This window comes from Osmerus mordax, chromosome 16, assembly GCF_038355195.1.
Source record: "Osmerus mordax isolate fOsmMor3 chromosome 16, fOsmMor3.pri, whole genome shotgun sequence".
Classification (NCBI taxonomy): domain Eukaryota; kingdom Metazoa; phylum Chordata; class Actinopteri; order Osmeriformes; family Osmeridae; genus Osmerus; species Osmerus mordax.
The window spans coordinates 8362942-8390504 of NC_090065.1; the positions used below are offsets into that span (position 1 = coordinate 8362942).

Here is a 27563-nt window from a genome sequence, read left to right on the forward strand (position 1 = left end):
AACCTTGCACAGTCTGTACAAGGTAACAAAAACCCCAACGATACATGTTCCCCCCCCCTCCCCTCCCACCCCCAATAAGATCTCTAAGCTAAAAGGATGGTTCTGTGAACAGACAGGTCAGAGTGAGTGTGGTGGACTCTCCTTCTAGGACACCTGGGCTGAGAGCAGCGGTAGGACTAAGGTGCACAGAGCTCTGTCCTGTTCCTTCATTCCTTCGTTTTGTCGTTTCCAACACCCCCACCACCCCCACCTCACCCCCCTCCTTCCTCACGTCTCGGAGGAAAGGCGGGATGTCTCCCTCAGCCCGCCTGCAACTCGGCAACACTAACATTTGTGAAAGAGTAATAAATATTGTGATGCTACATTGTGTGTATACTTCCTCCGAAAAAGTAACCTGATGCAAAGTGCATTATCTCTTCATCGTCTACTCCCCCTCTTTTCCTCTCTCTGTCTCTCTCTCACACTCTCTCTCTCACACTCTCTCTCACTCTCTCACTCTCTCTCTTTTTCTCTCTCTCTCTGAACGAGCCGTCTTTCAAGTTGAGAGGAGATGCAGAGCGACCACTATGATGGAGAGGGTAAAGGTCCGGGGGTGATGCCAGCTCCGACTGGCAGTTGACATGTCCACACACAAACACACACACACACTTGTAGAAACATACACACGGGCCCATACTCACTCAGACACGCGCTCTCACACAGACACGCACTGCCTCTACACTGAGGTCCTGTGGGTGCTTCTCACATCCTCCCACACCCACTCAGCCAGTCCAGGTCCAATGACATAGCCAAAAAATAGGTCTTAAGGAAAAATAAGGAGGTAGCCCGAGGCTTAGTGGAATGACAAAAAATCAAGGCATTTGAAGAAAAACAAGGAAGGATAAAAAGCGGCACGCACAACTTTGTTCCCCAACCTTCCTTACATCTGTGAAATGGGGATGAATCAGTCTAAAAACAATTTAAAAAGGAGGAAGAGGATTTTTGACACACTTCAGTAGTACTTTATCTGCCCCGACAGGTGGGGCTTGGGTTGGGTTGGGTTTTTTGGGGTCGAGGATGCAGAACGGTTGAGAAAACACAGAAGGCCGATGGAGGCTGTCCCATCACAAGAGTTCGTACTGCCGCAGGTGCATCCTCTGGATGATGTCCCGACAGTCGTTGAACACCCGCCGGATGTTCTCCGTGTCCACGGCGCAGGTGAAGTGGGGGTAGCAGTAATGTCTGCCGTCACCGCTCGCAGTGCTGATCCGCTGGAGGGAGGAGGAGAAGGAGAGGAAGAACAGAGAGAGATTAGGATTATGGATGTCGGCTACACCAGGGTCATCCACACAGCAAACATTTATAGCATCATAAGGCTTTTTGTGTCTTGGTCCCCCCTCAAATACTTACAAGGAACTCATCTCGGATGAAAAACTTAGCTCTCGTCACTTTAGGGTCTTCACCAGGTTCAGGAGTTGCTGATGAAAACAAGAAGGAAAACACCAGTTTCAACCGGAGAGCCTTGACACAATACCCAGGGCTGACACCTGAGAACTAAGTAAGCCACGACGCTAAGTGCCATCATGGCCCCGCCGTGCACTTCCTTTGAGTGCACATAGTTCTAGAGTCAAGATTACAGTGCCTTCAGTGTGTTCTGACTAACTCGGTATGACTGTGACAGGGATTCTGACAGACCTTCATTTGGTATGGTGTAGCGAGCATATTCAGGGAAGTAGTCTTCAATTTTGGATTTTCCAGCTAATACTTTCTCAGCCAGCATGTCCTGCTTGTTCAGGAATAGGATGACTGATATAGTGCGTAACCATCTGGAGGACAAACACAAGAAAAGAAAGAAGAAAACAATATTGTGAGGCCACTGAAACATTAGGTTTTGTCTGACAGTAATAGCAGAAAACTGCACAAAAAAAAACAAAAGACATTGACGCACCTGTTATTCCAAATACTGCGGAAGAGATCCAAGGCTTCCCGTAGCCTGTTAGTGTTGTTGTCTTCCCTTATGACCATGTTGTAGCTGCTGCTCGCAACCACAAAGATGATAGCAGTGACATCTACAAGTCAACAAGAGAAACGTGTTCAGACACCCTGCTTCCTTGGAGGGCCAATCGGTGTGGCACACAGCAAAACATTTAGTAGGAAACGGGTGCTTTTAGGTTTCACAACAGTGGCCCCTGAAGCAAACAAAGTGTGTGTGCTTGCCTGAGTGTGTCCACCCATCTTACCGTTAAAGCACTGGATCCATTTTCTCCTTTCGTCTCTCTGGCCTCCTACGTCGAACATACTGTGGAAGATGTGAAGATGGAATATTAGGTCACACAAACACGTTATGACACACCGACTACAACAACATCCCCCTCATGTGGACAGTCAGGGAAGTGGGCTCTAGAGCCATAGGGTTGGAAGTGACAATGATCATTCAACCTACTTGAATCTTTTTATTAGGTCTGAAGACTAGGTCTAGGACTAATGGTCCTAATGGTTGATCATATGCCTTCGACTATTGAGTGTCTGCTTTTTATGTAACATGCATGTAGTCGCACTGAATTAACTCAGATTGTTATGGTAGCGATAGCAATCACCATCATTGTACAAATAATCACGTCATTATAATCACTGGAGATACAGTGTCTGTTATAAAAACCAACTGAAGGGAAAAGACGGTGTTCAAGCAGCAACGAGTCAGTCTAAGGGTGTGCCATCATCATGTGATTTGCCCATGTGCAGACATAAGAGAGAGAGAAAGAGAGAGACACTCACTGAAAGTTCACTTTGTCTACTTGGAATCTCGTCTCAAAAATCCCTGAAGTTAACACTCGGCAGCGTAGCAGGTCCTGAAAGGAAGAGCAGGTTGTTGGGTCGTGCAAGACGCCAAGGAAACGAAGGATATCTTTAGCAGACTCAAAAGCTCTTTACAAATCCGTCTACACGGTGCATTACCTGGTCCGTAGGTGTGTAATCGCTCTGTCTTACGGAGTCAATTCTGTCCAGGAAACTGCAATGACACACACACACACAGAATGAGCAGATTTTTTCGACGTGAGAGTGGATGACCTGCGTATGACCTCATACTAATAACAATCACTCCATCAGACTGAGCTGACTAAGCTGCCTACATATATCTGATGTCCTCAGGATGGAAACATTATAAGACCCAACATCAAGTTTTGGAATGATACAATTGAACATAGAATACATATATACACACATATATATATATATATATATAGCATTGCATTATCATTGGCTTCGCTACCAGCGGGATTCCAGAGACACAAGAGACTGATGCATGACAGGAAGCACTCACATCAGCGGTAGCGACTCTGGACCTACTGTCCACAGGCCTGGTGCCATGTCGGATTTTAAGCGGTGCAAACGGCAATACATCGTGCAGACACTAGAGGGCAGGACTGCTCAGCCAGAGCTATTTTGGTCCGTCTCTTGTTGGAATGATTACATAAGGTGGTTATTGTGGAGGTTAGACGCCATGGCTGACTGTTGCTGCCTGATCCGGTGCTGAGGGAGCATGTGCAGGGTGCAGGCAGCAGCATGGCTGTTCAGCAGCCTGAGCAGCACCGTTTCACCACACACACACACACACACACACACCACACCAGGCCTAGGCCTGGCCGGAAACACACTCCCACAACCAAGAACACGAGCCAGCATCAGACCCAGGCCTGTCTGAAGACACACTCCCACCAGCATACGTAGACACACGCCAGAAGGAGTCCTTTTGGACTCACAATAACAACCTCTATGTGGATGAGACACACACACACACACTGTCAATAGTCTAACTGGGCTATTAAACCAAGTCACGGCTAGTCCACTTGTGAACCATCGCTGGTTTCAGCAACACTTACAGTATCACAGGGGGATGAGAGCAGACGATCAGATAAGGAAGTGTAACTGTCTGACCTGCGGAACCCACATTACGTCCTCCCACAGTCACTAGTGACCTGACTTAGAACGTGACAGCCCGAAAACACCAGCGTGCTTCCTCTGAGAGCGCAGTAGCGACCCTCAGGAGCAGTCTGTCTGTCTCTCCAAGTGTCTCCTCGTCTCCCGTTCGCTGTGCACAGACGGCCACACCTCAAAAAGAACCCAAACACACTAATCATGTTAGTGCTGTGTGAACTTGTACACCCTGTGGGTTCCTCAGCACCACAGTACAAAACACTGTGCATCGAGGGTTTTTTTTTTTTCCCCATATCAGCCGAGAGCCACATGTGCACGCGCACACACACGCAGACAGACACACACACACAGTCATACACACACACACAGCTTGTGTCCCGTCAATGCAACAATGTGGGGTATTTTTAGTCTGTCTTGCTTGCAGAAACATAGGTTATAATTACCGAGGGTTCTGTGACTGCCATGTGACAAGTGCTATTGGTAAAACACTGGGGGAGCCAAATATAGGCTTTTACTTCAGTCACAACAAACTGATCCAGAAAAAGACAAAAAATATAACATCGATTTTCATGTGTCCTTTCAGACAATGCCTTATAAAAAAAGGTCAGAACAGTTTGAAGTTGCTCTCTGTGAGTACACTAAATACGTTTACCTAATTTGAGGTCCAACTATTTCTGAAGCAGACAAGTCGATCTGTCTTGGTTCAACTCTATGAGAGCAAATGGATTAAGGAAATTATGTCATTCACATGGTGCTTTTGGGCCAGTGTATTTCGGGCTTTATCCCTGTGAGATGGTTTAAAGGAAAAAATATGTATCTTTCTATGTTTTAGGGCCAGTGTGGTCTCTGTCCATTTCTCCGTGTCTCTCTCCCTGCCTCTATTTCTTAGAGCATGTCACCTGGTCCCTCTCTGTGTGTGCTTAGTCCGGTCTGGTTTCTTTTTCGGAGTGTGCTCGGCAAGATCTCTCAGCCTCTCTCTGTGTGTCTGACGAGGGCCAGTTGAGGCCGCAGGGCCTCCAGGGCAGCCTAGTACTCCTGCACTGCAGCCCCACGTGGTGTGGGTCACATGTGGCGTGGCCCATCGAGCACTCAGAGCACAATGGGAGAGGGGGGGGGGGGTGAGGGAGAGCGAGGGGTAGAGGATAAGGGAAGAGAGGGGTAGAAGAGGAGGAAGGGAGGGAGGGAGAAGAGGGGGGACAGTAAAGCGCTCAGTATTGGGCTTGGGGACATGGGTCACCCAGCTCCACAGGGGCTCCACTAGAGACCAACGAGAAGGAAAAAAAGGAACCAGAGAACTCTGTGCTACAGAGCAGTTTTGGGTGCTGTGCCTGATGAGGTCATGTTCTCGAAGTTACGGAGCACCAGACAAACACACAAACAAACAGAGAGGCCAAAAACAAACAGACAAAAAACAGACGACAGGCTAAGTGACAAAGGCCTGAGGAACACAGGAGATTTGAGCTGGAGATAATCAAACGTTTTTGGGCCCACCAATATGACGCCGACATAACCGCTCTTCCACTTCTGAAGCTCAGCTTTGGGAATAACCTTTACTTTTTTTATTTTATTATTATGATATACAGTGCCCGACATGCATTTATTGATAAATACCAGCTGGGGAATCATAGAATAAACACAGCATAACTAAAGTGGTGTGCATGTTGAGCTGTACGGAGAAAGGCCTCCACAGACAGACAACCTTCATGTCAATGACAGTGGATCCAGCCTCATGTGCTCATTTGATAATTGGGTTGACTTTTTACAAATAGTAGACCATCTTTAATTAGCAGTGGAGAGAGGAGGATCAATAGTTTCCATATTTTGACCGGCTCGGCCTAGCATAATGGTCCAGCCCAGCGCTTCACTCCAGCCTGCAACTCACAGCAGAAAGAGAACCATTTCAAACACAAAGCAGGGGCTGCTCCCTGGTACAGTGTGGACTTGCCACCAAAATGCTCAACATAATCGCCCATAGGTAATAGGTAATAAATGACAATCATTTTATACTCTCCTTCCCGTGAGCTTACTGTGAAAACATTTGTATTTGTATTTTTTACTTCTGGTATTGGGAGTCAAGTATGTTTAGTACAATAACTATAGTTTACTTATACAAACATTCTTTGATGTCAGACATTGACCCCAGCGGCTGTAGCCTTTTCCTCTTGTTTGTTATTTCCATAAAGCCTGGTACCACGTATGGAGTAGGCAGCACTGCTACAGGCAGCACTGCTACAGGCAGCACTGCTACAGGCAGCACTGCTACAGGCAGCACTGCTACAGGCAGCACTGCTACAGGCAGCACTGCTACAGGCAGCACTGCTACAGGCAGCACTGCTACAGGCAGCACTGCTACAGGCAGCACTGCTACAGGCAGCACTGCTACAGGCAGCACTGCTACAGGCAGCACTGCTACAGGCAGCACTGCTACAGGCAGCACTGCTACAGGCAGCACTGCTACAGGCAGCACTGCTACAGGCAGCACTGCTACAGGCAGCACTGCTACAGGCAGCACTGCTACAGGCAGCACTGCTACAGGCAGCACTGCTACAGGCAGCACTGCTACAGGCAGCACTGCTACAGGCAGCACTGCTACAGGCAGCACAACGATCCCTGAACAACTGGAGTCTTTGTCGGAGTCAGAGTTTGGCGAGATCTGAGCTGGGCTTGAACTCCTCCGTCCAGACAAAAACACTGTACAGTTTTAGAGATGGGTCTGAAACGAGACTAATCCATCAACAGCTCCGTGGGCGCTTCCTACATACACTCCTGACAGTCAAACCCAAAACTGTGGAAACAGAAGTACCTGCTTTATTTCAGCTGTGTGAATACAGTTTCCAGAGCCACATCAAGACCCCGTTTTGAAATGTGTTGAATGGAATTATTCAGATACATTGTCCTGTAACATGTCCTTGCTAAATGTCTAGGGAGAACATTTACATCCCTTTCCGAAAATACCCATGTCTTCAGAACCTGAGGTCTCAGATTTGACTCCATCCTGTGATTATCTGGTCTCCAGGAAATACTGTATGCTTATTAACACTCCTCACACCTAAATAACACTAAATAGCCAACGCTAATGGACAAATCATTAACGCAGCATTACAAGTTGATATAAAAGTTGGAAAAACACAAAACGTGAAACACAGACGGAATTCAGGTGCATTTAACAGCATTTTATTTTGAATTCTTATGAGGTTACAACCTCAAAGCTAGATAGATTGTTCTGGTGTCAGCTAAGCTATTGACCCAGTGAAAATGAGCTTTTCCTCATTTCCCTAATAAGAAGTCAATAACCAAAAGTCCATGTCAGACTGGGAGTCTACTGTACTTGGGAATGACATAACCCCTTAACCCAGCTCTCCAAACTGAAATTAAAGTTGACAGCACATATGTCTCAATAATCAACTATAAATAGCATCTAGTGCCTTAAAATAAAAACCTCAATACATCTTGGTTCTCTCTTTCCAGTGTTATTGAGTTACTGAATCCTTGGTCATCTAAAGAATCCCGATTTCCAGGTTATCAGGATCAGGTAGCCCAGTTATCAGAAGACAGGTGAGTAATCAGCATTCCCATAACCCAGCTGTTGAAAAGTCCCTACTGAGGAAGAGGCCTGAATCTGCGCTTAACACTGTTTGTGTAGTTCCTGTTCCCTCCTCCAGATGGCATCCCTTTTTCCCCCGTTACAGACGGCTCTCTTCCACTGACCCTGCCTGCTTTTAGCAGCTGGGTTCCCATGGTAACCCCGGTCGGTCGATACCACTCCTTTCGTTTCTCTCTTCCTAAGCCAGGCCATACTTGTATCCTTCCATTCCCAGACTCACATACATTCACACAGCACAGCACATCTATCTGTCTCCGAGCACGGAGAGAGAAAGACTCCAGCATCTCTGCGGCCCCCTCAGTGTGTGTGTGTGCATGCGTGCGAGACAGACAGACAGACAGACAGACAGACAGACAGACAGACAGACAGACAGACAGAGAGAGAGAGAGAGAGAGAGAGAGAGAGAGAGAGAGAGAGAGAGAGAGAGAGAGAGAGAGAGAGAGAGAGAGAGAGAGAGAGAGAGAGAGAGAGGGAGAAAGAGAGGGAGGGAGATACAATTAGTGGAGAGAATGCATGTAAAAACATAAATAAAGCAAGACTTGAGGACAATACTTTTGAGCCTGACTGCAATGCAAAAAGAAATGGTGAAATGGGGTTGAAGATTTTACAAATCGAAATGCTCAATAGAATTCTTGTGAGAGTACATTGATGAGAAAAATGCACAAATGTCAGAGGTCCCATTATAGTATTGTATTTACGCATTTTTGTTATGGAGTGATAATCTACCATTACACTTAAAAGTGTCAATGACAGTGGTAACAGATGTTTCCTGAAAACTCACTTGCACTACTAGCAAGCACTCTTAAGTCATATTGGATTAAACTGTCATTGGTTGATAGGAGTATAGAAATGTGTTCATAAGAAATCTATGTCTAGAAATGTATGACAATAAATATGATAAGCCTCCATTGCAAAATCCCATCCATCCTTGCTTCCTTTTGGACATTTGGACTTTAGCTCTGTCCTTATCTTCATGTTGATGAGGCGATCATAAATAGAAGCAACAATAGTTTTAAGAGTGGAAAACAATCTAGAGCTGGGTAGTTTTATAAGATACATTTCAAATGTTCTGCTCAGTAGAAAAAAATAGGAATACAATTGCATAGGTCACCTATATCTTGCACCAGAGCACATTTAGGGACTACTTGTTCTTGGTTGTGGTAAGGTGCGCTCCATGCAGTGTTAAACACCAGGTTGTGTAACACATTATAGTTTACATGAGTTAGCTGGCTAACTCATGTATCTCATACACTGAAAAAGCCTACAGCTCATACCATCTTGGTAAACATACCACTTTTAGGACAAAATATAAAGGTTACTATAAATAGCCTGTGTGCCCCCTTTGACCACATTCCACAGGGGGTGAAAGTTGAGTCCTGTTTGACCAGTAGAGGTGGGGCAGAGGGATAAGTGGTCTGGGTGGGGCTGCTGCTGCTGGGTGGTGGTGGAGGTGGCTAGTCTAACCTAACCCAGACCAGACCATGAGCTAAACCTGAACGACTGTCAGCCAAATTCACATGGACATGGGCGGCTTAAAATCCTATGTGATGTGTAACTAGCTGATGTTGATGCTTACACAAACGGTCATGTGCGTTTGATGGATTTTGAGTGCCGAAATCTGCTGCTCTCTGATAGGTTGGTTTACGCGTAACCGTGAGTAACTATGGGCTGGGAGTTCCTGTCATGATTATACAGCAAAATGTCTTCTCTGGTGTCTAAAGATCAATGAAAGAGACAGAAAGAGAGAGAGAGAGAGAGAGAGAGAGAGAGAGAGAGAGAGAGAGAGAGCACATTAATGTATCCATATTATAGACATGAGTCTATGCTAATAGATGTGCTTTGTGTCAGCACATTACAGTGCAGGTAAGGACTGGCAATGCTCACACACACATATACACGCACAAAACACACACAGAGGCGTTCTGTGTCTCACCTTCTGCTACTGACCTTCCTTTGTTTACAGCGCATTGCCGGGATACTCCCTTTGATTCGGCTGTGCACACGTGACCCTCCGCCAGTTTCTGCTCTGCAGTGCTGCTGCTAAAAATAGCCTCAGCTTGCCCTGGCTCCACAGCTAGTTTACATAAGCTCTAAGGGGGGTGGGGGGGGAAGGCAGAGAGGGGAGGGGAGGAGGGGGGGGCCTCCGTGGAGGGGGGTTAGCTACGGACGACCATCCCACAATCTCTGAGCCGGGAACCTGCAGCGCCACTACTGTCCTCCAGCAGTCTATCCCTTCATATTCCAGGGCAGTGGGTGTTTGAGTGTGTGTGTGTGTGTGCATGTGATTTTGTGCATGCGTGTGTATGTCAGTCTGCACACTTTTACAGGCTTGCAGATATCCACCATTCGCCATCCTTATTCCCCATTCTGTGTGTCAGTTGGGTCTTTAAAATGGATGCATTTTTCAAATCCTGAAATGCAATTCTTTATAATGTTATGCTCCAGCCATACACAGTGTCACCTTTACACACTATTTTGTATGACCTAGGAGGAGTCACATTTCATCTGACACTGCTGAGGTTGTAGTTCAGCAATAAGCATAAAGTTTGTAGATAAGAACACAGCAATACTACAGTAAAAGCATAAAACATGTCACCTTCCAATCAAGACCCTAGAAGAGTGTGGAATACAGTAGGGGAAGGGGAATCTCAAAAGTCGAACTTTGCGAAAATTATAAATCACTGTTACTATATGCTGGTGCTTAATCCTGAACAACAGAAACTGAATAGAAGATTCAGGCTATTTATCTGTTCAAAGAATCTAAATTGTAGTGGAAAAATGCTGAATGTCTGAATTTTACAAGGAGCCATTTTGGTGTGTAAGTGTGATCGTGGATAAGATTTGGTCCATGTTGTCATGGCCGTACGCTACGAATGTCTCTGTGAATAAAATCTAAACATAAATGTAATCGTGACATTGCTAGCCATTAGCCACTATTAATACTTACATATTTTAAAACCCAACATGTTTAACACAGAGTTAACAACCAGCTGTTAATGATTGTATTCATAGCTTGTAAATTATGTCGAAGAATGTATCTTCAAACTTGAAATAGCTTTCCAGAATCAAACTATTAATGTGGATAGAAAAAGTACTGGTAGACAAGTTCAGGCAGGCCCAGCACATGGTTGACCAAATCCCTGTTTTTTATAGGATTGTCATTTTTGATAATCCTTGTCTATCAAGATCAGAAAAAAACAGAATGCACTAGTCTGTATTAGACACTGTTTAAATCTATAGATGGTATCACATCTGTCCTCCTGACCCAAGTGGAGGGCTCCAACCGTGGCCCCAATAAGCAGACATAGTCTGTCACCCCATTGACTGAATCAGACACATTGTACCAAATGACGCACAGGTCTTTTCCTAAAACAAACCTTTCACACACTCTTTCAGAAGAGTCTAGTATAGGGATCTAAGCGTGGTCCACAACCTCCTCTGTATCAGCCGGGCCCAGAGTGAAAGGCCAGGGGAGCGCACGGCCCCACTGGGGGTTCAGACCATCTTAAGGACGAGGTTTGTTGTCCCTGATGGACGGACTCCCACCATAATGAGCATCCACATGAACAGAGCTTACGACAAGGGAGCCACTCCTTACTCATTTGGAGGAGATGATGCGCATGCGCGCACACACACACACACACACTTTCATAGTGCCTCCTTTGAATATTTCACAGTCAGCTGATGGCAGGTCATCTGATTTCCGCAAGTGACACAAAGCTTTTTGTTAATCTGGATGAAACAAAAAAGTCTTTAACAGAATTTTATCTGGGGTAAAAAGTCTTTAAACACCTGTATAAAACAATGGACTTCTCCTATACTGTTGGCTTCCAAACTAACCTTCAAATACTGATCATCTTCAGATGATAGAGTGAAATTGCACTAAATTACCCCTGCATCCAGTCTCAAATCCCTCCCAGACCAATTCCATCATCTTCTGACCTAAAGCACAGTCGAGGCAAAAAAGAATGCCAACATATGAACAAATAATGAAACTAAATCGAGACAGGAAAAAGCAACAGTGACATGCAGCCAGTGTATAAATATCCCTCTCTCAAGCTCTTCCATGAACAGAAGAGGGTCCTTATTGAGGAGAGCCAGTGTTTGTGAAGCGTAGCCCCTCTGTTTCTCTAGGCCCTTCAGGGGCCGGGACTCAGTGACAATGGCGGCCATTCTTTCTGCGTTACTGTCCCAGATGACTGTGTCAGTGGCCCCTAGGCTGGTGACAGAGTCCCGTGACCACCACAACACCCCAGTCCCATCCCTTACCATGGCTAGAGCCAAGCCTATTTCCCTAGCCCTGGCCCCAGCCCTAACCCTAGCCTGGGCTCATTCCCAGCCCTAGCCCCAGCATGAGCCTGAGCCCTCATCCTAGTCGATACTCATCAACACTTACCCACATCCTCTCCCTATCCCCAGCTCTGGGCCCGTCCCAGCACCATCCCTAGCCTGCTTCGAGCCCTAATCCCATTCCAGGATCTTTCATCTCAGTCCCAAACCCAGCCTCAGTTCTAAACTGCGCCCAAGCATCAGTTCTCTCCCCCTGCCCTACCTCCATTTCTAAACACCTATCATCACCCCAAGCCTTACAGACCCATGGCCCGAGCCCCAGTGGGTCTGGGTGAGTCTCTGACTGCCCTAGCCTTGCTTCACAGCCATAAGCCCAACACTGAGCAGCTGAACACTGAGCTCCATAACAAACCAGCCTCCATTTAACACAGAGCGACAATCACAGTCTACAGTTCAAAATAACTCATTATATGGATTGTGTCATGTTGGGTTGAGGAGTGTAACTAACATTTGTTACAAAGGAAAAAGGGTCCTGTGAGCAAAGACTGTTTTTGTGCATATAAAGCATTTGATTTTTGGAGTTGACATGAATGCTTTACAATGGAACCGGCCTACCATGGCTGAAAACAGCTCATAATCAATCAACACGCAGACACATATCTGTGCTCTTAAAACGTAGAAATGTGCAATGCAGAGTCCGCATTGATCGGTGACTGGATTCCAAAGCATCGATACGGACATGCTCTTTGGCATAACAACTGCTCGCAATCTGCCTATACGTATTTCCAGTCCCTTTGTCCAATGGGCCGTTCATTGTTAGCCCAGTTGGAAGAAAAAAAACATGTCTGCCTATAAACTACATTGACTGGCAAGGGCTGTGAAGGACAGTAAAGGACAATTAAATCCAACAGAATTGTTGCAATAAGGTGAGAAATAATTAGTGAATTCTCAAGTTATGTCCAAAGCACCATTTAGTGGACTAACTATAAACACGTGAGACAGATGCAGGCTTTAAAGTGCTTGTTTATCTAAGGAACTTAGTACTACATAAATAGAAATCAGCCATTTAGAGACTTAACCTTTTTTTTATGCCATTAATCTTACTTCAACATCATGTTGGTGCCTGCCAAGCAGATCCTCCTCACTAATCAGCACCTGTATCCCAGCTAGCTCAACGTGGACCCGTGGACGCACTCACAGTCTGCTTCACTTGAAAAGGAGACATTGAATGGACTCCACTGGTTCTCGGGGGTCACAGTGTCTACCAAGTTGGAGAAGCTGAAAGTCAGCAAGCAATTGTTGGCTGATGTTGGTGACATGGTAAGAAAACCAAGACGAGGTGGGATAGAGGAGAATAACATCCAAACGCTCGCGAGGAACTCAAGTGAAAAACGAGGTATGAAGTGTCTGCATCGAAAACGGTGAAAAGTCGCGCGACTGTGCTTGAAATAGTAGCCCTGACATACACTGAGGTTCAGAGGCCTTTACACACACCGAGGCTTGGTGCCATGTAGGACATGGTATCTTCAGACATTTCCCCTGCGAGGTCACATGGAGTTTATGGCTTGGAGAGGAAGTGAGGGAGAGGGCATGCCGTCTGGAAGGTTCCAGGCATCACACAAGCCCATCGACAGAATGACACGCCAAGTCAATGCAAAAAAAAATTGGCTTAACACATTACACACACGCACACACACACACACACACACACACACTCAGCCCTCCCATCCCACACCCACAGTATCAGCTCCACCTTACAATTTCACGTGGCTTCACCCATCACCTAATCCCCCCCCCCCTCTATCAGAACTGGTCTTGTGGAGGGCAACAGGGAATCCTTCCTCCTTGTCAAATGCATATCAAAGCAGATGGGCATATTTAGAACCACACGGGCAAGTGCAGACACAGCTGGATTGTCTTCAGTCAAAACAAGGTTTGCAGCCTCTGCCCCAGAGTGGCACACCGTAGGTGGGTGTTGATCAGTTCTACTGTACATGTCCATCCAGTTGGAGAGGAAGCAGGAGGGGGCAGTGCCAACAGTTCCTCAGTTTGCATATTCAAACTTCCTTTTACAGGCCAGAGGGGTTCGTAGTCTGGATCACATGCTGGAATATAGTGATGTCATTAACTACTGTATAGAGCAATAAGACCATTTGGTGATCACTAACATAGCATGAGATGGCACCTAAGAGGCCAGACAGCATTCATAAATTCGATTTTGACAACTAACACTTGCTTTCATAGAAGTTGCACTTAATCGTGTTATTATGCTCACTAAGATCTTAATAACTAAAGCAATAACCTGAATATGAACGTGTTATGGCATAGTAATGCTATGATAGATTAGGTCGAAGAAATAAATGAGTTTACACTATGGCGTGTATAGTGAACTACATGACAGATACTGTTCAGACCATTTAAACAGCCCGGGGCCTAGGAGTGTAAGGGAGGCAGTTGACATCTTGAGTTTCTTTACAGGTGAGTTGTGTTAGCTTGGAGAACAATGATGTTGTAAAGGAAACTTCTATCACCAATGCAAGACTAGCCGACATGTCACTTTAAAAACAACAGTTCCGCTTTGAAAGAATTCAGAGATCATAATGCCTGCCCCACTTTACAAACTTAGTAACGTCTTTACATTTGGGCAGCATTGCAAACAATCTTCATGGCACTGTAGGCACAATCACTGAGAAACTCCCATAACTTGTACTGGACATGAAAAACATGGCCAGTACATTAGTTGTACTAAGGTTTTGCCTGTTCTGCAGTTTCCTAAGGACACAACAACAGTGTACCACACCCTATGTAAACTCAATTTTTCAGACATATGTACACCATTGGTAGGCCTTTAGTACATACAGGGAAACCTTCAGGGCCAAACATTATTCACAGAAGACATTCAAGTCCTTTCGACCTGGAAAAAACTGTTCAGGTACACTAACTAACCAAATCAACCCCACGGCTGCAATGCAAAGCCATCTCCCCAATTTGCCCACAATACATTACTGCTGGCAATATTCCAGGCGATGGCAAGGGTAGCTTTCCTTTGTTCGGTGTTTGAAATCCATATCTTAATGGCAACATTTAGGTCATGAGGTGGAACTCACTATTGTGCACAGTCGATGAGCTGATACTCGTTGGACCTCTCGAAGCACGCCTTGACTCCTTCGTCGTCCCAGAGCTTCTTCGCATGGTCAAAGAACTCCTGACGGGGGGAGAGACAAGGTAAGCAGTGTTAACGGCCTGTTGTATCGTTCTTCACAACACACACGTGCGCAACACTCACAAGCATGCGCACACACACACACTGATGGAGATAAAAAATGATCATAGATTTATTTCTGCCTGATTTGCGAGCGTTCAAGCTACAGGTGGTCAACAATGGGGCTGTCCCAAGAACTGTATGCGTCTCACTTATAACCTTACTAAATCTCCTCTATGTTCCCCTAGGCCTACGCCACACTGTGGCCCCCTACAGACTTTGAAAAGCCATTAATAACAACGCATAAATTACATATCATTCTATGTCTATGTTACAGATGGACCCCTTTGAGTGCTAACATTTAGCATTCAGCAGCGTTAACCTGTACTTCTCCTCAGCCAGACCACAGATTCCTCAGAGGAATGACGGCCTGCTGCAGCTCTTAAACCCCTCTAAGTTAGCACTCTGTCAACACCAACTCTCTCTCAGAGTCCAATATTCTTTTCCACTAAGACATACTAGCTCCACTTCCTGTATAAAGACCAATACAATACATGTGTTGATATGCATTCATATATTGCCTTGAAAAACTTCGAGGTCATGGAGGTAAAACGGCTTAAAATATGGTGTTCTATGAATGACGTGCAAACCTCCACCCAAACTACTAGACTTCCAGTGTTCCAAATAGTCCATAGTCTTGGCATTAGTTAGACTAATATACCATAATTAAATAAAAGCAAAAAAATTAAAAGATTATTTGTCAAAATGAATATTAAATATCAGATGAGTCAGATGGCTGAGCGGGTAGGGAAGCGGGCTAGTAATCTGAAGGTTTCCGGTTTGATTCCCGGACGTGCAAAATGAAGTTGTGTCCTTGGGCAAGGCACTTCACCCTGCTTGCCTCGGGGGTAATGTCCCTGTACTTACTGTAAGTCGCTCTGGATAATAGCGTCTGCTAAATGACTAAATGTAAATGTAAATATGAGTATTTTCTGTAGTACTGATGTGATTCTTAGTCCTGCATCTGTTTTGCAAATACTAGATAAACTAATAAATATTACTAACAAAACATTTTTTATGCATGTTCACAACAGGCTAAGCATTAGTTCCTCCACAATTAGGAGTCACACACATGACAGTGACAATCACAACGATTTTCTCTCCATATAACATTCCCACTCAATCCCATTTCTTTCAACAATTCGTGACATTCCCTAAATACAAACATAAGCATAAGGTCTACTGCAGAGAGTGCACACAGAATACTATAAACATCATATATTACTATACATAGGCTCAGTTCTTCAGCTGACTTCCTGCCCCCAAACAATGGGCTGCATTATGTAGAGGCTCATCTTATCAATGACTTTATGAGACATTTCCCAGGACTCTCATGCCTGAAACAAAGATTATTGCTCTTATATTCACCCTCGCCTCCTAGCCTCCTAGCCTATGCACATGCCTTTCAGATGGACTCCTCCTCTGGCCTAAAACCACCACATGACCCTCTGCACTCCGCACTCGCTCTGCACTCTGACTACAGTCTGGGTGGGAGACGCAGAGACCAGGGAGAAGATTCTGATAAGTGATCACATGCTCTCTAAGATTCCCACTTATAGATGCAGAGATTAATTCCTCACTGATGAATTCAGACATCTATATTGAGCCATTTAAACATCTATGGGTTTCAGTACAGGCTCACAGATAAATGCAAGGCTACCGAATATCACTGTTAAACATGGGTTGCAACGTGCAGCAAGATGAAAATGATTTTTACTGGTTACAGTTTTGGTTTCTTTTGGCTTGACAACTTTTCTAAGGTGCATAATTGCATGTAAAGAACTGCCTCAGGTGCACTTTACACCTACAACTCTTTCTAATGTACAGGCACAGGCATATCAGACAACCAGGCTTCTATAGGCCAGGTCTTCATCTCTCTGGTACTAATGAAGCTTATTTTTCCCGTTCCTTCAGCATCAGACAGTCAAATAAACAAGGAAGGGCTTGAAAATGCAAGCAAATGTTGGGACTTGATGAGGAGAAAAAAAGAAGCAGAGCATGGTCCTCAGGGCTCTTTTCCACAGAAGCGTGTGACACTGGGCGTTTGAATAAATGCAGTGTGTGCTGTAGTGCCCTACAGAGGAACTGATAACAGAGAGAAACCAGGGGGGGAGTTTTTAACAAGCTTTTAACTCTTTACTGCTCCAGTCATAATCCTTCCACTCATCATCCATCACTAATCACGAGATACTAGAGAACTCTGCCAAGTTCATCAGTAAAAGTTTGAATTATTCCAGCATTCCTATAAATGTCTGTAAACCAGGAAAACCTGCTCTAGTCATATTGAATAACCTGACACACCATTTCCGTACAACAAAAACAAACGATAATAAAAAGCAACCAATTTGAATCATAATCTGCACTGCTTGAAATCCAACTGTAGAAGTTTGGTTGACCTCTATTCTCCCCTTGGAGAAAACATACATCAATGGCCAGCAACCTTCACTCCCTTCATGCCGAGGCAGCAAGCTCAACTGCTCAACCCATGATAGCCATCATCACTACTTTTATTAGATTGGAAAAGATCTGTATTAGGTAACAGGCACCCAGCACAGAGACCTGACTTTCATGTGTTACTTCAGTTAAAGAGTACAGACAAATTTAGCTAAAAGGGAGAAAGAGAGGGAGCGACTGTTCCAAGATTCCTTCTTTCATAACATCTACTCACAAACAGAACATCTCTTCCTGTCTCCCTTTGACCCACTAAACAGCACAAGTATCAAACAATCAATTATAGAATAACAAGTTCTCTGTCAGATCTAAAATTTGACCAGAAAACTAAAAAAAAGTTGAATCAGATTACCGGGGAAAGTTAAGGTAGTGTGTTTCTTGGAGGCTAAAAAACAGAACCAGGACAAAGCAGAATAGTTTGTGTGACTTCAAAAGAAATACATAATTATGGCTCAATCTACACATTGATATCCAAATTACTGAATGACTTTTGATTCACAAAGGCTCACTGACGCCTCAAGCAAACACTTCCTCAGGAACACAGCATAAAAATGCATGTGTTCGACGACGGGTGGGGTTCAATAGGGGTAAATAATCCACAGTTCTTATCTTTGAAAGCGACGCAACAAACTGATTGCTATTCATATCTAAAACAAATAAGATAAATTTTGCTCAGTCTAACACAGGAGTTGGGCCTATCCTATAGCTTTTGTCGGGTTATATTTGAGCCTAATATAGGTCACTGATCCGTCATTGTCACCTGTTACTATAAGTATCAAATTGGAAGGCTTCATCTTTGACTGAACATGGCAGTGAGAGAGAGAGCTGTACCCTGTCGAACAGGAGCAGGAGCTCATTTGAATTTGCTCCACTTGAGTTGACGGACGCTGGGAGGAGGCTATGGCGCTCTGGCCCATATTTGTTTCCATTTTGCATAGACAACCGTTCATATTAGCCCGTCATTTTCCATGCACTATTCCCATCTAAAATGTTTACGTAAGAAACGCTTTATATAAAAAGCAATGTTTCGTTGGTAAACTTAATACTCTCCAAAGAAAGGCTCCAACATTTCCAGGTCGGAAAAAAAACGAAACTATAGTAACTGCTTCAACAGGTGAGTGCCAATGGTTGCTGTGATCAGAGCCGGTAAACTGGTCACTAGTTACGATCTACTTCCTCAAAAAGTTGGCATTAGGAAACCTGAAAACAATAAAGTTAACTAAAACGAATATTCAAACTTCATTCTCCAGACATGAAGTGAACATTTACATAAACATGTAAAGAACAAAAAGGCCTACAATATAACCCCTAAACAATTCAAAATTACCAACGGTTCAATATTGTCTAGAGAGCTCTCTGTTGATTTATCATTGTTTGCTCAAGTTACACAAAGGTAAAGTACATTCTATTTCCTTCAAGATTACTTGAGACAAGGGTTATTCCCATATCTGTTTGGGATAATTAGTATTTTTTGTGTGATGAGATTAAAACTGAAAAAATAAAATATTTAAAAAATAAAATACTAAACAATGACCAATATATCCATTTAGGTCAGTAACATATTTCACCAGACAAAGGTGTAAAAAGCTTCAAATGCTTGATTTAAAAAATATTTTCTTGAGATTCTATCTTAATCTAAATTAGCAATCCTAATATGTGGTAAACAGAGGCAACGTCAGATAAAATGGCTCTGAGGTGGCACTGTATTCCATATCAAACTCGGTGGCACGAAGTGACAATGTAGTGGTGACACTGACGACATAAGAGAAGAGACTGATGACAAACACAGACACACCAAACAGAGCCATGTTGTTCCCCTTGTCCAGCCCAGGCCTGGGAACTGAACAGCATCTCTCCCCATGGCCCAGTGGATCCCACAGACAATCCCAGGGCAGGCAGCACAGAGTGGCCCTGTCCTGCCCTGTCCCTTTACTCATTGGCAGCCTTGTCCTACATGCCTAATGCTTTTAATGCGGCTATATATGCCTGTCATGTGTCCTCACACACCTAGAGCAGGAACAAGTCACACCACAAAGTAAGGAGACATCACTACTGGCTATGACATATCAAGTTATAGTATGGTTGAATGTGGGGAGTTTAGCATAGCTTTAGTTAGTAACTATAACCAATAAGGCTAATGCATACAGCAAGACACAAGCACTAATACAAACATTCTAAAACCTTTCTAAATATTTTTTGTTCTGCACTTTAATTTGTCATTTACAGTTCACATTGCACACAGTTCAATCTAAAACCAGGAACCAAGATTTTCTAAATTATGTAAAACATCTGTACTCCAACCATGCAATCAAACCTTATCAGATAACTGATCTTAACTGAAATTAATCCCATGTCCCTCCACATCAAATTAAAATGTCTGCTTTAGTCAGTGAGAACAAAACTAAGGCATCCCAACTGTTTATCTTATTGGCCAATACTTTCATTTAAAATAACATAATATATAATGTGCATCTTGTTTTCAATTTGAATTTTAAGACACTGCAAACATTTGTTAACGCAATTCACCACCAGTCTCAGGACATGAACATATCGTATCCATTCTCTTTTATTCTCTCCCCCTCTCTTTCACACATGCACCCTTAACTGGGCATCTTACCTGTGTGTAGTCAAAGTCTGAGAGAGGAGCTATGCTTTTGATGTAGTCAATTCTGAACTGGTCCTCTGGGTTGGCTAGTGGGACTGGGGGTATTAAAGTGCTCATTGCAGACACTATAGTCTAGAAAGGAGAAGTAGAAAAAATGCTTTAGGTGCAATAAATACTGAGTAAATCATACCATAAGACTGTCTAATAATGGAAATGTGATGTGTGTTCAGGTAACAGACTTTATTCCACTCACCACTATGGCATCCTTCACGTTTTTCCGAATGTCTTGGATTTTCTGTTTCTTTTCTCTACAGGAAAAATAAGTACACAGTCAATGAATGAAATGAAAACAGAATCTAAAATATAGATAAGAAATCAGCTTTACTACTGTGAATATAGATATTCATAAAACTGTAGGCACTTGTAACATGTAGGCCTGTTAAAAAATAGGTCACTATTAACATCAATCTCATGGACTTGTAACAGAACATAGGCCTACATGTAGCCTATCACAAATACAAAGTAGTCCACCATGTTATGGAACTAAATAACAATGTGTCAACAAAAACATAATTTGATCCCATGTTTCATAGGCTACTGAAGAATTTCGTGTCTTATAACTGGGAATATATATGAGGCAGAGCTAATGGTATAGCCTTTCGTTGGACACTGGGCCCAACAGGCGCTGCAGTGCCTAAGGCAAATCCATTCAGCCGATATTCTCGCATCGACAGTCTCACTCATTGAAAGAGAGACCAAAAGCATAAACACAAATAATAAAAATAGGCAATATATACATATATACATGCTATGAAATATGTAGGCCATTCAATAACACTCACTCTGCGTTGAAACCGTTGACGTGTAGAATCCTCATCTGCTTCACAATGGTGCTTTTTCCGGACTCTCCGGCACCTTCGAAATTAACCATATGAACAAAATTGTTAGATTGTTACCAATAACTGCGTTAAAGGCTTTGGGGTTATCAAAAAATGAATAGAACATCTTTGAAACGTAGCTAATTGTAGTCTGTAGGCTTCGCTTCCATCAATATCCACCCCCATGACATATTGCGAGAGCTGTCAAATAGGCTAGGCTACGTGTTCGGGTAAACGAAAGGATATTTAAATAGTCATCGGTAAACCATATATAAACCTTACCCAATAGTAACAGCCTGTGTGTTGCTTTATATGCTTGTCTTTCTTTTTGCAATTGTTTTTCTATCTTTTTATTTGCCTCTCGTTGTGCTTTTTCGTCGATGCGTTGATCTTCAGTCTTGCTGTTGCCCAAACAACCCATCTTCCGTTACCCTACCTCGTCAATCGAAAATATGAAATAATAGGCTACCTAAGATGATATAATGAAAAAGCAATGGGGCTAAAGAAAATCTGTGCGACGCTTCTCCGTCGGAGGGAGGAATATGTTCCCCGTTAAAATTCCGTTTCAGCCGCAACCAACCGGACCTTCGGCATCCGAGTCATCCAAATTAATTCTTGATTTACAAACCAAAAGCGATCGTAAAAATAATTGAGGCAAAACCCTATAAAGAGAAAGAGGGTTTCAATTTCTGGAAACCAGTCAACTGTTCCTGTCTCCCGTTCCTCCCCTCTTCTCTCTGTATTTTTCTATCTAAATTTCTATCAGTATTTCTGTCTCTTTAACTCAGCACTGCCTCTCTCTGTGGCACCAGGAAGTAACCCTGAACCACGGAAAAACCTTCGATACAATGTAACACTCACACCTACAGTCCGTTCAGATAGGCTATCATTTTATGGCTGGTATGACAGTGGTAGAAGGGTAATTAAATAAGGCCTACATATGTCCTCAAAAACTTCACAAGCCAGGCACAAAACTACGCTGGTAGGAAACTACAGAGTTGGAGGGTTGGGTTTCTGTTGTCGATGGGAGTCAACTAGGTGGCCCTGACCTCGGGTTTAGGTTGTCAAATCTTGTTTTCAAACGGAACATACAACACTGGCTAATTATCTGTCAGGCATATGCTTAGCCTACTCTAAACTATCCCTTTCAAAAATCTACTAAAAATAAGGAAAACGATTTTTTTTTTATAAAGTAGGCAGATAAAACAAACGATTTCTACAACGTCTAAAAGTGCATTTCAAACTAACCTATATTTGTATTTGCATCCGCAACTCACGCGGCCACAGTCTTGTCATTTGATGACTCCCTATTGAATTCTGTTTTCTATTGTGCGCGTGAGCAAGATAGCTCCCTGTCAAGACATTTTCGCGAGCACCCGTGGGAAAGCGGGTTCACGGCGCCGCGGTAATTCTCCACACTGGCGCGCAACTGACAGTATAGCCCAGTAGTAAGGCCATAGGTTATTCATGACAGAGATATAAGAAGGGAGATGGGAGACACCCGATTAATTAAAAGTGGGTCTAGTGGTCAAATTAGGCGTTAGTTTATTGAACAAATTGGTAGAACCACTTTGTTGTCATTGAGAATTTAGGATATTTGGATGCTGCAACGTTACAGAAACTTTTTACAATAACGTTTTATAATTAGGAATATAGCCTACATTGCCAATCAACAATTGCCTGTCTAATGATAGCCTGTCTAGAAAACCCTTTTTTGACTTGTAGTCTAAGGAACATGGTCTTAGATCCCTGTCAACGGTTTTCTAACAATTCAACATGTATTAATATAGCCTAACCTAATGCCTCTTTATAGAAAACAGCATTCAAGAAACTGCGGCTAGTATGGTGCTTAATAACCTATTTAATATAGTAAAATGTTAGTGTGGAGTATGGAACCATATCATCCTGTATGCAGATACAAACTGGGCAAGGTATTTTAACCAGGATTCCCACCTTAGCATGCAAGGTCAAAACAAGCAACTAGCCCATATCATCCCCTAGTGGCAACAAGAAGCATATGTGACTTAAATGGGCTGAAACATTTTATGTTTAGGTATAGGCCTATCTGATTTTCAGGTCATATCGCATAATTTGCCTGTGTAACTTAATTAGGTCATACATTCAAACAACACATATTTGATCAAACAATCATTTTTCTTCTATGCCTAAACCTAATATTATTTAAATGGAATAAGAACAGAATATAATACATGTATTCATTCAGCATAAGCACCAATAACTTCTGTTGATTGTTCTAGCAACTGGAAAGTCAGTGCAGAAGGTAACAAAGTTCATCTATGGTAAATGATATAACCCATTTAAAAAGAAGCAAAGTTCACCTGCCTCTACAGTGAGACATTCCAGCATTTAAAGGGGAGGACTAAGGAAGCTGTGGATCCCACTGTGTATGTCAATGGATACATCTGTAAGCCCCTTGTTTGATTTGAAATATTCTGATGGGATTGTGGTAATTTAGAACATCAAAAATGTTTCCCAATATAGTATTATTAGATACTGCCTCTTTAGAGGCTTGTGAAGTATGCTATATATTTAATACATTATATGGTCTGCTATTGTTAGGTGTGTTGAGTTAGACATAATAGACATTATATGTAAGCAACTAATATCAGATGCTATGCTACCAATGAGTCCTTTTCTTTGAAGTTTGATCTATGAGGCCTAACAATGTGACTGCTTCCTTTCAAAGAAATTCGTTTTTTATTTTTGGCTTGGGACCAAAACAGAGTGCAATGAAATGTTCCAGTGTAAAGTGATTTTCACTGTTAACATAAACAACGACAGACGGAGAATCCCCTATAAATTAATTCAAGTAGAAAGTGACCTAGTTTTGTTATGAAGTATTGTAATGTAAATAAAAAATCTGAATAAACATTCTGGATTTAATCATTTGAGCCCCAGTAAGATTGTGATTTAGATTGTAGTATTAATACTGAAATAGTATTTCAATAAAGCATTGGCTGTAAACAAATAAAGTGACCCAGATTAGCTACCATACGTTGGCCTGAAATGTAACACTATTTGGAAGGTGTCTACTTTCAGAGGAACACACACCACAGTCCACTGGCATGCAACTAGAGTCTTAATGAAGAACTGGAGGGTATAAAGTCCCCCAGCAGCCTCTCAAATAAACCTAAAGTCGCTGTTACTGTGGTCCCAGATGAACAGATAATGGCAAAAAATCATCATGACTATAGTGCCTGCCACAAACTAACTATGATGTCCGATAATAATCTACACATAATGTACCAAGTAACATGCAACAAACATTAGTCATCTCAGATCAGTAGGAGGAAATGCAATTTCGAGAATTTACATGTTTCTCTGTAATTAGGCAATAGGCGCTGATTAACATATTCTCCTCATTGTACTGACAAATTTAAGAGAAGGTTGTCAGTACACATGTAGCTACAAAATAACCAGCCTACCATGTAACAGGATGTTTTACAGTGTTTATAAAATAAATGACCAACCAAGGGTATGACAAGGAAGTCAGTTCAGTATTGGCTACTTAAAGCAGTTTATATGGTAGCCTACAGTTGTCTCCATGTGTGTTCTTTTTATATTGCCTTTTTAACTGTAATAACATCAAATCTCTGTAGATGTGGAGGATATGTGTGGATGGGGCAGCCTGTCATAGCATGAATATCCTGCCAGGATATTCATTATAAAACTGACGTAGAGCCTCAAACCACAAAAGTTTTGTGAAACCTCCAGGAAAACAAGTAATTGTTAAATGATCATATTTAAACCCTCTGAATCAAATCTCAAAATTCATCATATGAACAGTGATGAGCAAACTGAAGTAATCTTTCCCACAACCACTGTAATACACATTCTACAGTGCACTTTAATCATCAATTGAGTAGTGGCAAGCCCTACAATAAGCCCACAGTGTGTCAATTTGTGTCCATGTATCCATCTATTCTGAAAATACAGTTTAGCAGAAACTCAGATACGCCCAGTTCAGTTTGTGCTTGGGAGTGTGTGTGTGTGTGTGTGTGTGTGTGTGTGTGTGTGCAGCGTGCATGCGTGCGTGTGTGTGTGTGTGTGTGTATAAATACCAACATTTAGAAAAACATTTGTTCGTAAAAGGGAACGCTAGCCTACACAGCCATCTTTCTCATTCGGCATTGACCATGCTAGGCCTATGTATAGGGTTTGTGCACGTCAAGGAGGTACAGTAGCCTATTCTGAAAAACCAGTCAACCTCTTTGGTATTTAATAGGCTACACACCGTGAGGGACATCTGTGAATATATAGAGGCCACACATTTTAAAGGCCACACATTTCCCTTAAAGACAAGGTTCCACGCTAAAATATCCACAAATGTAAAAGCTTGAAACACAGAACCCTTAAGCAGTTTACATTTCTTAAAAGTTCAAAATATAGGCAACAATAACCTACCGAGCAGTAGCAGCCGATGAGTCTGTTTATACTCCCGTTTGAGCTCCTTTAGCGTTCTGTCAATATTCTTACTGACTTTCTTTGCCTCCTTCTCGGCCTCCTTCTCCTCCACCAACAATTTATCCCAGTTTTTCTGCTTCTGAGTGCTGGTCTTCTGCAACAATGGTAAGCGTCGACCACGATCCTTCCCTGTCCCCTTGCCGCCACCCCCGTTCTGTATCAGCACTCCGTCTGTGACCGTGTCTCCACGGCGGAGCTCCCCGGCTGGGAGCTTGGCCGAATCCCCATGGCGTACTTGGCTACCGCCGCGGAGCGATGATGTCTCGCCGCATCCCCCTGTGCCCTCTTGACGAGGTCCCCCGGCGCGTGAAGGTACAGGGGGTTCGGGAGGCTGATCCGAGTCCGAGGTATTGGAAATAGAGCCACTCGGGTCCCCGAAGAGCCGGGGACGCAAACTGTAGCACAGCCCCATGTTGTAGCCAATATCTGTATATATTTTTTCATAAATTAAAAGATTAAAATCCGCATATACGCACCAATCTTAGCGCGCCATCATTACATTGGAGCTCCAATGATGAGATTTAAATTCAAATTTGATCCGAAAATGTGAATGAATTATGCTCCGACATTTGCTATATGTCATTTTGCATTTTCACCGGTCAGCCTACGCTCTGTATTTAGTGCATCACCTGATCCTAGTGGACTGCGGGTCCACCTTACCGTAACTAAACCAAAAGCACAACCGTTAAAAACGCTTCCGAAGACTGTATTGTAAGCAGAAAATATATCTGCACAGTATTTAGAAGGAATGTATTGCACGTCATATTACTACAGTATGGCCATTTCAAGAATGCTGGTCATGATTCTCATTCCACACATTTCATATCTGCATGTTTCAAAGTGCCCTAGCATGCCCACATTCACACAAACATTATAGGCAACTATAGTGCATCGTGTGCATGCTTTCTTCGAAAAGTAACTAAGGTGTGCTGTAAACAATGTTTGGCACTTTCAAACCGTAGTCTTGGACAAAGTAGCCTGCCTTGTTACGAATTATGTAACAGTGTGCCAATGAGTGATTATTGAGAATTTAATAGGAATTAAGAATTTCAGGTGCAAGTTATTGTGCGGTAAAAGTCACTTGTGTCATTCAATTTTCAAACCATTGTCTCCGCAGTTATCAAGTAAAATATGCCACAATGTTTTAACTTCTCACCTATAGGCTTGTGGGCTTGCTGTGTGTGGTGGACTAGGCTACATCTCAGTTAATAATTAGGCGTTATGCTGTCCTATCTGCCATGGACAGAGGGCACATTTTTCTATCCTAGCTAATTAATTCCCAAAGGTTTGATTACCAGACCTATTGTTGGGTTTTTTGGGCCTATTCCAGCCAGTTGGGAAATCCTTTGTAAGCAGCAAGCTTTTTATGCCTTTAACTTGTCTCACCTAAAATGGGTCCTTATACAATCCAATCAGTATACTCCTCCTACTACAGTAGTAATCTAATTTACCAGTAGGTGGCGCTAAGGCATCACAAATGGCAAAGTGAACCTTAACTGGCACTTACTTTTAACATTGAAACAAAAATAACAAAAGCCGGATAATTGAATAAGAGCGTGCTTTAAATGTAGATGTTTTCTATACGATAAAGCATTAGTCTTTTTTGGCCTTCATCTTCACAACAAGTATGCTAGACTAGCACCCAAGCCAAGCACAACGCTTTGGTTCTCGGTTGCCATGGAGAAAGGATGCCCCTGCTGACGACGGAAGAATAACTAGCTATATCTTGGTACTGTAGTGCTGCCTGCTAGTACTCTACAATACATTATTGATAACAGCTGTATTGACTATGTATCTGTCGACGGATTTACGAAGGGATACATGGTTTTAATGGTGAGCGGATATGCTTTTTTCTTGTTCTGAATAGACAACGTAATCTGTTTAGCTAGCCACAGTACTCTAGCTTCTACTGTACTGTCATCTACATTACTAGTACTGTACAGTTGCGTTTGAGAGTTTTGATGTAGCTACAGGACTTTACTGTAACATCGTTAGCTACAATAGTCTATAGTATGTCTAGTAGTCTTGGTAGGCTGTTGTACCTAAAGTTAGTGGAAAGCAGTATATCTAGGT

General features: G+C 43.0%; 1 protein-coding gene across 2 annotated transcripts; it reads right to left on the reverse strand.

The window, feature by feature from the left end:
• Positions 1-75: 75 nt before the first annotated feature.
• On the reverse strand, positions 76-26081 carry LOC136958599 (guanine nucleotide-binding protein G(olf) subunit alpha). Of its 2 annotated transcripts, none has more exons than XM_067252616.1 (12): positions 25431-26081; positions 20970-21042; positions 20381-20435; positions 20140-20259; positions 14917-15014; positions 2935-2989; positions 2755-2828; positions 2220-2278; positions 1928-2048; positions 1675-1805; positions 1390-1457; positions 76-1250 (listed from the first exon to the last, which is right to left on the reverse strand). In XM_067252616.1, exons 1-12 carry the CDS (start codon positions 25900-25902, stop codon positions 1104-1106), a joined length of 1473 nt encoding a protein of 490 aa, XP_067108717.1. In that variant the 5' UTR covers positions 25903-26081; the 3' UTR covers positions 76-1103. The 2 variants fall into 2 exon arrangements, with proteins under 2 accessions (XP_067108717.1, XP_067108718.1); XM_067252617.1 differs by lacking the exon at positions 25431-26081 and adding an exon at positions 21288-21718.
• Positions 26082-27563: the final 1482 nt, after the last annotated feature.